The sequence below is a fragment of the Malurus melanocephalus genome, unplaced genomic scaffold, assembly GCF_030028575.1.
Source record: "Malurus melanocephalus ecotype Western Australia unplaced genomic scaffold, MMel_1.1 scaffold_144, whole genome shotgun sequence".
Classification (NCBI taxonomy): domain Eukaryota; kingdom Metazoa; phylum Chordata; class Aves; order Passeriformes; family Maluridae; genus Malurus; species Malurus melanocephalus.
This window is the reverse complement of record NW_026623376.1, coordinates 850,036-861,321: the sequence shown is the minus strand read 5'-3', so window position 1 is coordinate 861,321 and position 11,286 is coordinate 850,036. Positions and strand designations below refer to the sequence as shown.

The 11,286-nt window shown below is 45.6% G+C and overlaps 1 protein-coding gene across 1 annotated transcript in view; it reads right to left on the bottom strand.

The window, feature by feature from the left end:
• Positions 1-9,108: 9,108 nt before the first annotated feature.
• Positions 9,109-11,286, bottom strand: part of PITX1 (paired like homeodomain 1) — a 6,739-nt gene continuing 4,561 nt past the window's right edge. Inside the window, exon 3 of the mRNA XM_057371344.1 lies at positions 9,109-9,791. Coding sequence (XP_057227327.1) covers positions 9,252-9,791 — 540 coding nt within the window. The 3' untranslated portion in view covers positions 9,109-9,251. The remainder of the gene's footprint in view (positions 9,792-11,286) is intronic.

Genomic DNA, 11,286 nt, shown 5'->3' with positions numbered 1-11,286 from the left:
AGGAAGGAAGGAAGGAAGGAAGGAAGGAAGGAAGGAAGGAAGGAAGGAAGGAAGGAAGGAAGGAAGGAAGGAAGGAAGGAAGGAAGGAAGGAAGGCTGGCTTAGGGAAAGTCTGAAATAAGTTTGCCAGAGAAATATGCACGGGATGGACTGCAGCATAACTGAGCCTGATGGCCTTGTTAAAATGAACACATAGATGTGTATCAAGTATTGGTTTGTTGTATGTGTGTGGAACATGTAAATATGGAAGGAAGAAAGCTGGACTGGGTAGGCAAAGTAATTGTTGGATGTCTGGGATGTTCAATGGAGTAAATGTAATCTGAATAGATTGAAATATGGAAATGGGGACTATTGCAAGCAGGCACTGCATATCTGTAGCTGTAATAGCTAGCAAGGAGATAAGCACAAATAGAGTAGAAAACAGTGGAATGTAGAGAATAAATGGACACATRAACTAATGTCTGTGTCTATTGATGTGTTTTGGTATGTAAAGATATGTTTGGCTACATAAATTCAAGTGACGTGAGCAGCAAACATATCTAACACAGGAAAATGGATGCAATGAGGAAAAGGTGATCGCTGGAAATAGTGTGAATATTCTGAGGCTGGTTCAGCTGAGGAGAAATTGGATGGATGCGTGGATGAAAACTTGGGTGTATGTAGTGGCTGAATTATCAGCTGAGCTTGTATTAGGTAAAAATTAGATAAACCTGTAGAGAACAGATTAATAAATTAAAGGCCAAAAGAGAAAGAGATTGAGAGGGACAAGTTCACAGCAGATAGAATATGAGTTGCCTGGGTAAAGGGATGAAAAGATAGCTGGAAGAATGGAATAAACATATGACAATAAAAATGGGCTGATAGGGTGAGTAGGCCATTGATTATGGGGAATACAGATAAAGAGAAGAACAGATAAAAGAACAATAGCAGAGTTAATAGGTGAGCAGTGAATAGAATAATAGATGAGTAGCAGCCATAAAGAGGGTATCTGGGGATGGAGACTCCCTACAAACACACAGAACTGTGAAAAAGGTGATGYACAGGACACAGGGGAGTGGAGGAAGCATTGGGTCAATGAACACAAAAAACATGTAGTGCACAGACATGAGAGGGGAGTAGATATGGGAAAAGGCAAAAAAAGCCCTTTAGGAGGAGCCAGGTAAAATACTCATGGAGTAAATATATTACATATAAAATTAATGCAGAATAAAGAGATTATGCTGGAAAAAACAAGCTTGGAACAATTAGTGAACTAACAGGTTGGACCAGGTATTGGGTAGATAAGGAGAGAGGAGTATTCATGAGCTGGGAGTGTTRAGGAATTAGCCTGATGGTGTGAATTAGAGGGATGCTTAATGGAAGAGTAAATCCTGGACAGGATGATTGATGAAGAAGGATGTGGGTGCACATACAGATGAGTGGGTACCAGGAAGCTCATCAGAATGGGTACGAGTGAGCAGAAAAATTAATATGGATGGAACAAGGAGGGAGATGAAAATATATAGTTTGGGATGTATTATGGAAATCCAGAGAGATTAATTGAAATTTGCATCAGATTAATTAGGTAGGTAAGTAGTCACAGGCGCTACCTTAATGAGTATGTATAAAAGAAACTGAAAAAATATCGTTAATCGTGGCAGTAGTTGCATTGATGTTTTGGGCATGACAGGCAAAAGCAGAAGGGGTGAATACATTAGTGCTATTAGAAAGGATGAGAGTGATTAGTATATGAGAGATAGATTAGATGTGTGAGACATGAATGTATGCAAAATAGGCTAAAAGGTCAGGTAAATGAGAAAACATGGGGAAAATGGATTATTAAGTGTTATGAAACTCACCTACGAACACCTACAGGGGTGTGTGGGAGAGAAAACGAGATGGACAGAAAGAGAACAGATCTGTTTGCACAAGAAATAAGCACAGAGAGATTACATGATCAAGGCTGACATGTGGCTCCCAAATCAATCCTAAAACTAACACTAATTCTAAATTCTGACACAAACACAACTCTTAGCTTAGAGCTTATCCTAACATAACACKAAGACAAACCTAAACTGAAAGTATCTGTGTTCAGAAAGTACCTGAACACAGCACTAACCCCAAAGCCTGACCTCATCTAAAACTGCACACAATMCCTAATCCTAACACAAGCTATCTCCCAGTGACCCTGATACCARTCCTATCCTAAACCTAACCCACACCTCACCCAAACCCAGCCATAAACCAAACAGAACCCTAAATGCTGAACCAGCCATACCACAGCTCTAAACCAATCTTACCCAATTCTAACCAAACCTTGACTTTAACTCTAAGCAATAAGCCTTAACCCTGTCTCTAACTTAGCCTTGAATCTTAGTGGAATGGGTAGAAATATGTGATACATTTGTATTTAGCTGCTACTGAACTGTGTGAAAACATAAGAAGGAAGATTAGGCAAATATGTCAGAGATTGAGTTGTCAAGTTTATGTATTCTAAAGTTATATGGTTTTTGTTGGCAACAGGGGAAAGAGAGTTGGCTAAATGTGTGGATTCAAGGTAGAGATGAACAATTGCAATATGTCCATCTGGAGGAGTAATAGCAGAGAGCTCAGAGTGTGCATGYAGATAAATTCCTAGTTGTGATTTCAGATCAGAGATCAGATAGATGAAGATACATACAGTGATATATGTAACCAGTGGTTAAATCAGATGTCTGGTAGACTTGAGRTGGACAGGTATTGGTATGGGATAGACAGATGAGGAACGAGGTGTGTGGGGGCAAAACATAAAGCAGGGGAATAGACAGAGCAGGGGAAGCCTTGGAATGGATAGATGTGTGATGTCAGAGATGGTTGGTGTTTGTGGGTAGGGCACGTAACTGAGCGGGTTTGGGTCGGGAAAGCACTGGCAGTTTCTCAATTTTACAAATCCTCACCCCTGCAAATGGGACCAGCAGAGGTGCCAGCCCGCGGTGAGCTTTAGCACATGGACTGCAGGTGATGTGCAGAGAGGCTTGTGCAGGACATTCCAGCCCCGGGCTCCACTCCTGAACCCTCTCGTGGGATGCTCCCAGAGCTGCTCCCCTCTGCAGAGCGGAGTGGGGAGGCTGCTGCCTGTGTTCTCAGTCCCTGGGAGGGGACAGTGGGCTGCCCCCCAATCTCCTCACCTGCCTTTCCAGGTTTTCTGTCAAAAGTTCAAAACCTGCCCCTGTAAWTGTTTAAAGAATTTAATGTTTAAGAACTGCTTTGTGAGACCATAAGATTAAATTCGGGATCTTACTTAAAACAGGGATTGTGAGAGTGCAACTCTCCGAAATGCCCTCTGCACCTTGCCCAACTTTATGTTTAAATTTAAGCAACTTTAATTTGCTGGGTTTAACAGCAGATTGTGAGAGACAGGGTGCTGTGGTTATCATCCATGGAGCACAGCCCCACTGCTCTGCAGCCAGTGACAGATCTCCAGCTGGTCTCCCTGAGATCAGGGCTTCACCTCATGCCCAGAAGCATTTCACTGAGTAATTTCCTTGTGTGCTTAAGTACTTTCCTGAATTAGCTCTTAAAAGAGTGAAGCCTCCTTCTAGACTTTCTGGGAAAAAAGAAAAKAAGGGAGTGGAGGAAGAAAGGGGATTTTTGAGGGTGCCCAAATGCCAAGAGCCAGCCTTTGGAAGGGATTTGGGTTCYCACAGTTTCACCCAGGCAGTTAGAGGAGCCCCAGAAGGAGCCAGAGCAGATACCTCTGGTAGACACTGGTACTGGGTGCTTTCAAAGATCCAACTATGTACTTAGCTGTATCTTCAGACATCTAAATCCCTCTAAAAGTCTCATTCTTAGTGTCTAAATCCCAGGTGCCTAGCTCACTTCTAGGAAAATCTCACCCTAGGACTAATTCACTGATTTTTTAATTTTATTTTTTTTAAAACCTGGTCCCTACTCACATGGAGCTTTTGAAAATCCCACTGCTAATCTCCTATACCCAGGCATGTATCACTTTGAAGCCTGAAATATAAATTGCTTTGTGCTTCTGGGGGACAGCCACTACTCTGTCCCTGCTAATAGTAGGTCAGATTTTTGTTTTTTTGCATATTAACACATACGTTTTGCTGGTGTGTTTTTGTTTGTTTGTTTGTGTTTTTTGATTGGTTGGTTTGTTTGGTTTTGGTTTGTTTTTTTTTGTTTGTTTTTTTTTTTTCGCGGGAGGGGACAGGTCTGAAGCTGCTCTGCAAGACTTGAATTAGCAACCCGGAGTGAGTGCTGTTTTACATGTTATTCCAGGGAGGAATCACAGGCTGCCCGGGATKGTAGGGCTGCAGCAGCAGAGGTGTCGGGAGGAGCTGGTTCTGGGCTCCTCATTTACATCGGTGGGGTTTGCCCCTGGGCACAAGCCTTCGCTCAGCTCCACTGATCTCCTGGGAAGATTTGTGAGCAAATTTGCTCGTCTCTAGCAGAGACTGAACATTGTTACCTGGCTTTCTGCAAGAAATTACTTGAGTGAAGAAGGGGGGGAAGAAAAATCAAATACATATGTTCTTTCATTTTTCTCCTTTTATTTCCTATGAGAATTTTTATTTGTTGGGAAGTTATTTGGTAAATAAAAWTTTTGTGCATACGCTTTCTTCATTAAAGGAATTGGAGTTGGGGATAAACAAATTATTTTCTCCTGTAAAAAAACCCCATCATTCTGCAGAAGAGCAGGCTGGCTGCCATTGAAACATTTTTGATAGAAAATCTGCCTGCAGCCCTACTGCTTAATCAGTTTGGAGCAGAGGGTAGCCTGTAGCTTGTTAATAAGAGCAGCTTGCCCGAGCAGTTCGCACAACGGTGAGCCACAGAGGAGGCTTGCTGCATTGCTGTGGATTTTATTTTGCAGCTCTGTTAATTAAAACATATTTTACTTTGAAGGAGCTTTTTACTGTTTTCTATGAGGCTGAGCAGAAAACTGTTCTCTTCAATAGATTAAAGGAGGGATATGAARAATTTTCTTAGAAGTAACAACTCAGCTTTCTTTGATGGGCAAACTGAGCAAAAACAATATGTAGTTTTGTATTTTTGTTTGTTCTCTGTCTTTGTAAATGGGCTGGTTTATTAGTTGGAATATTTTTCCTGTTTTGAAAATATCAAATCAAATATTTCACATACAATTTGCCTGACTGTAACAGAAAAGTCACTGATTCTTGTTTAATTGATATAGTAGTTTTCACTTATACAAGCGTATACTAAAATAATAAGGCCTGAAACAGYGCCACTGAAGTTAATGACAAACCTTTCATAGGTTTCATATAAAACCTGTATTTTTATTATCCCAGTTCCACTGACTTTTGTTGCAAGATCGCAGCAAAATGTTAGGGCATTTCCAAGTGTTATTTTTATTATGCAAAACCCCATTAAAATCGGTACTGAAGCATCCCATTAATTTAAATGGGACTTTGCATAGTTTGCTGCGTTCCAGGCCACAGATAAAGAGAAGTATGCAATTTAGAATTAAACTGACCACAGCTTTTTATTAGAAAACATTTAATCTTGAACGGACTGCGCAGTCTGAGGCAGAAAGAATTTGTGAACTTCATCTGGGCTGGTGCAACCGGAGCCTCCAGCGTGCAGCAACTCCTGGGCTGGTCTGGGACCTCTCAGGACCATACAGCATTCCCAAGCAAACCCGAGCAAAGCTCTCCCCAGGCAGCTTTGCTTGGAAATGCTAATAGGTAACCCAGCACACCCAGAACAAATGGAAAACTTGTTTCGGGTATTTCTCTGGCTCCAAGTATCTGCTTGCCTCGACAAAAGCTGCAATCAGGAGTCTGGGGACTCTGTGCAGCGCCCGCTGCAAGGCAGGGTCCCMCCGGGATGGAGCCAAACTACATCCAAGTGATGCAGCTTCAGGAATTCCCACTTGAGCTTCACACGCTGGAAACCACTGGGAGGAATGTGCAGGGCGAGGGATGGAAAACCATCGCCTCCGGTGTGTGGAAACACCCACCAGCCAGACAAGGGGAGTTCAAACRCCAAAGAGAGAAGGGTGGTGGTGAGCGGTGTTTTATACTGGGCCCCCTTCCCCCTCCCCGTGGCGGCTTTGGGGACTAATGAACCATTAAATGACAGTCCTCCTCGGCTGCCCTCAGCGTGGGCACACACCGGCGCACCTCCAAAGGCACATGGCTAAGGAAAGTGTGCTTGGGCAAAGCAGTGCAAAGCTACGCCTCAAACACTCCAAACCCCCAAATAATTCAAACTCTAACCGTTGTGGGGGAGACCTAAAGGCTGCTGGAAGCAGGGCATCCGTAAAATTGCACAGGGAAGGTGGAGGAGCTGCTTTCTGCTCAGTGTCTCCTTGGAATTTTCCTTTCCCTGAGCCATAAATGTGTCAAGATGCCCGAATGTCGCCCAACAGCAGCAGATCAGCTTTCCCTGGAATAGTCACAGGGCGGGGGGACACCGGCAAGGGACACCAGCACAGAAGCCCAGGCAGGCTATGCCGCTGGTCCCCAACTCTTTCCTGCAGTTTCGGGAGGTGGTGAGTGCTTCAGGACTCCGACAACAACTCAGACCTGGGGCAGGGTTTGGCAAAACGTGAGCGCCGCTGCTGCAATTTAGGACTAACAGTGCTACCTCCAGGAACAGGAGAAAACGAACACCCTAAAATGCCAGCTAAAATCCCAGCGGAGGGCTGGCAGATCCCCTCCTGCCTGGAAACTGGGGGAAAAGCAGTCCTTGTGCTCTCTGGTGACAGTCCCGTGGCTACACTGAGGGATGGAATGGCCGAGGATACCCGGACCCGCTCTGCTGAGCCCCCGCCTTGGCAGCAAATCCCTTGCGCTGCCCCCCAGCCCCGGGACGCGCTCGGAGCCCCCCGGGGCACAGAGAACTGCGATCCTCGGGGAGCGGGGACATCCGCGGCCGCGCAAACACCGCGGTTGGGCCGGGAAAGGGCCCCTGCCATGGCTATTCCTACCGCCGGGTCCGCATATTTCATTGATTCGTTATGGCGATTATGTCATTTGGGGCAAAATATCAGTAGTAATAGAAATAGAAAATAAATAATCATCAAATAGTAAATAAGTAGTAATGAAATCAGAGGAGTTTCTGCTTGCAAAAGCTTAAGGGACAGGGAAAATAAATTGAACAATCTTTAAAATTCATGATACCGGCGAATTTGGAAGAACAAGAGAAAAACGCACCTTAACGAAAGTGGACAAGCGGTTTCGGGAGAGGGAGCAGTGCCAGGGCTGCGACCCGCCGGGGGTGCTCCAGGATGCGGGGATTAACTCTTTGGGGAGGAAAAAAACCCGACCCAAGGYTCGGAGCGCGGGGATTTGGTGGGATGCAGCAATGCAGCGGCAAGGAGGGCTGGAGCCCCAGCTCCGGCAAACAGCGGTAACWATCTGCCATAAAATTAGACCCGGGAAGGGTTTCCACTGCCGGGGCTGCCCCGGGGAGAGGGGGCAGGGAACGGGGCTCCTTCCCTGTCAGGGCGCTGGAGGGGGACGCGGGGAGACGGCGCAATTACCGGGGGGAAYGGAGGAGAGCCTCCCCAAAATGCCACCACGGGGCGGGGGACGAAAAGTTGCTTTTCTTATTGTTTAGATTCTCTCTTAAATACAGCCAGAAAAGAACATTAAAAGCATTTCTAGATTTCGTTTCGGTTTAGTTTTTTTTTTTTTCAGTTTTCTTTTTTTTTATTCCCATGCTCTTATTTTTGAAAAAAAAGAATCACAAAACATAACTTATAAAACAATATATATACTGCATCCTTATCCACAACAGCATAATTGAAACATCCAGCGTAACGTTTACCACAGGTGTGAAATACACTGGGAAAGAAGTAMCGTGTGCATTTTATGTCTCTTTGTYATCTACAGGTAATAAGTATCGACAAAAAAAAAAGCAACAAATATGCCTGCAATTAAACTTCATATGCGTTTTGTATGCGTATTAATAAAAATCATATTTACCATTTCCATGTTTTGTTTGTTTTTTTCTTTTTTTCCAACAAGCACTTGTAAAAGTATCTATATTTACATAATAACACCTTAAGATAATAACACCTTAAGAATTTTTTTGGTTCCTTGTTTTTCCTTCACATTTAGAAAACCAAGGAACGCTTTCAGCTTTGCTAARAACCTTTCCGGACGCCGAGGCTCGCTGTTTCTCTAGCAGAGATGCAGTATCTGAAATCACTTCGTAACAGACCATTTTTCGTCTTTTTTTCGAGACTTCCTAAAGGGGGGTTGGTTTTCGGTTTTACTTTTTAAAGAGAAAAAAAACACCCCCTGCATTTAAATAAAGATGAATGATAATTTCATTATCAGGATAATACTTTGRATGGGGAAAAAGAACAGTTTCCGTGTTGCTGAAGGGTTTCTGTGCTCTCTCACAACCGGGGATACTGCAGTCTTTTGGAAAGGATGAAGAGGTAGGAACCTTGAGCTGCTTAGTATCAGGAATGACTGGATTATAGCTTCCAACTAAAGAAAAAACATCAAGAATCATGCATTTTAAAAACAGTTTATTCAACGGCCAAGGACAATGATCCGGCACAATGCAACGGTAGATATAAATATAACCTTATATAAGTGGTTGACCCTTGTCATTATTATTTTAATAGTTTCATACCTAATATTTTAACCATTTTCCCCCGCAGATTCTACTCTGCGATTTTTTTTTTTGTTTTCCTCCCCTCTTCCCCCACCTTGTTTTTTTTTTTTTTTTTTTTTCCGAGTGTGATTCTGTTTCTCAGTGGTAAACATTAACCAAACTCTTCCCGTGCGACAAGCGGCCAAGAACCGTCCCACCAGCTCTTACCACCGAGGCGTCCCCTCCTGCCGCCCTCCCCGCGGGGCAGCGGCCGCCTTACCGACTCCTGTGCAAGTTCAAGTAAACACATACAACCCGCATAATCCAGAGAAAAAAATTGCAACTCATCCATGTACCAGATTTCGGTGTCTCTTGCAAAAGTTTTCTGGTCCGTTTACAGTTTTAGATGGGTTTTTTTGTTAGGTTTTTGTTTGTTTGTTTGGGTTTTTTTAATTTTTATTTTTTAAAACGCTGTTTTGTTGATTGCATCGTTGGTTTGCATTATTTTTATTTTTCTAGACAGTTGAAGTCCGCGGAGTTTTTGGGGCTTTTTTTTTTTTTTTTTTTTTTCCTCTCTCACTTGCTTGTGTTTTGCTTTTAATCATCATCGGGTTTAATTTTTTTTTTCTTCTCCGTTAAACGTCGCTTTGCTTCTGCTTTGCTTTGTCGGCGGTGCTTTGTCGGAGGTGGTTTGTRTCAAGTCCGTCAACTGTTGTACTGACAGGCGTTTAGACTAGAGCCGGGGCTTTGCAAACTGCTGTAGCCGAAACTGGAGTGCTGCTTTGATTTCAGTCTGAGGCTGGCTAAGCTGGAGTTGCAAGTGTCCCGGTAGACGCTGTAGGGCGAGCCCGGTGGCCCGTAGGGACAGGCCGGCGAGGACATGGCAGAGTTGAGCGAGGATCCGCTGATATTGTTGATGTTGTTGAGGCCGGAGTTGGCCATGCCCGGCACGGCCGAGTGGCCCATACTGGAGGGCATGTTCATGGAGGGGATGCTGCTGGGCGCCGAGAACATGGACTGCGAGGACAGGGGGCTCATGGAGTTGAAGAAGGTGAAGCTCTTGGTGGAGAGCGGCGCCGGGGTGAGGCTTTTGGTGGCCCAGTTGTTGTAGGGGTAGCCGGCGTACATGTCGTCGTAGGGCTGCATCAGCCCGCTGAACTGGGGCACGTAGCCGTTCTTGCACAGGTCCATCTGCTGGTTCCGCTCCCGCTTTCTCCACTTGGCTCGGCGGTTCTTGAACCAGACCTGCGTGGGGAGAGGAGGGCGATAAGGCTCGGTGAGTGTGGGGCCACAGCAGCCCCCCGACGGTGCGCGGATGCGCGCAGGGAGCGCGGGTCCCCGCAGCTCAGTGACTGCTCCCCTCCGGGAGGCCAGAGCAGGCTCCGCGGCCCCGCACCGCCTGTCCCCGCTGTCCCCTGTCCCCGCCACCCCCGCGGGAAGGGTCCCGCTCCGCAGGGTGGCTGCTCGCACACCGGGCTGTGTGTGCATCCCCTGTCGGGCGGGTGTGCCAGCCGGGATGCGCGCAGCCTCCTCTCTGCCATGGGTGCCTGCCTGCGCGGGTGTCCCCGTCCCCTCGGCCCCCCGGCCCCCCGCCGCCCGTTTCCCGGAGCCAGGCGGGGGGCGAAGGCACGGCCCGCTCTGATTAGGCCCGGCTCGCCCCGGCTCCACCGCGTTTCTGAACGCTAATGCTGTGTAATAAAAGTCCCCTGTTACAGATCATAAAAAAAGGGATTGGATTAGTATGTTTAGGTTAAAAAAAAAAAAAAAAATCAATCCTCGCATCGCCCTCGGATAGATGCAGCCTCTGCCTTTATATCTAATGAGAATTTACAGCCCTAACTAGGAAACAGGGAAGCGTGGCCGCTCCTGATGTTTGGTACAAAAACCTGACCCAGTCTCACTCTTCTTATTTTATACATATATATATATTTAGCCCCCGGAAAGTGTTTGAGCCTCTCATGATGGAAGCCGGGCAGCTCCAAAATTCTTCAAAAATTCTTTAAAAATCAGCATCGTTCTGCCTGCGCCTGTGCCCAGCCTGCGAACCTCCTTTGCAGCATCCTCCCCACCACACCCCCGCTTTCTCTCACCGAACCGGGGCCCAGGAGCTCCCTGCGGACACCGGGGCCCCGGCCCCGCGCAGGCTGAGCTCCCTTCGGAGCCGGGGCGGGGGGCGGGGGGCGGCTCTAGGGGCYTCCCCTCCCGGCGCAGAAATGGCACAATTATTATTAAATACCGGGCCCAAGGATGGAAACTCCGTGGGGGAACGGATGGCGGAGTCTTTTTTTAAAAATAACAATAATAAAAAGAATCCTGTATAAATAGGAAACGAAAGTCAACATGTTCAAAACCTGTAATATACTCCTCGGAAGGTGCTTCCAGACAGGAATTTCCTGAAAATGAGGGTAATAGTTTTAATTATGGCTCCTAGACATTTTAAAGGAAGGCCCTCATAGCAAATTAAGGTTTAGATTTGCAATCTGCAATCTCAGAACATCAAACCCAAACATCTCCACACAGAGGGAGAACGAAATTATGTTAATTGCAACTCATATTTTAGTTTTATTTGCTCCCTGAAATGTTCCACCAGTATTAATGCTCGGGCTTTGTTTTGTTTTAAACTCAATTAAGACAATGCTTTCAGACRCATTTGTTTCAGATGGGTGTTTACTCTTTAAAGGTTTAAAGCAGAATCTCTGTAATCCGATTTGGTCACTCAAGGTTTAATTGCCAAGTTAAA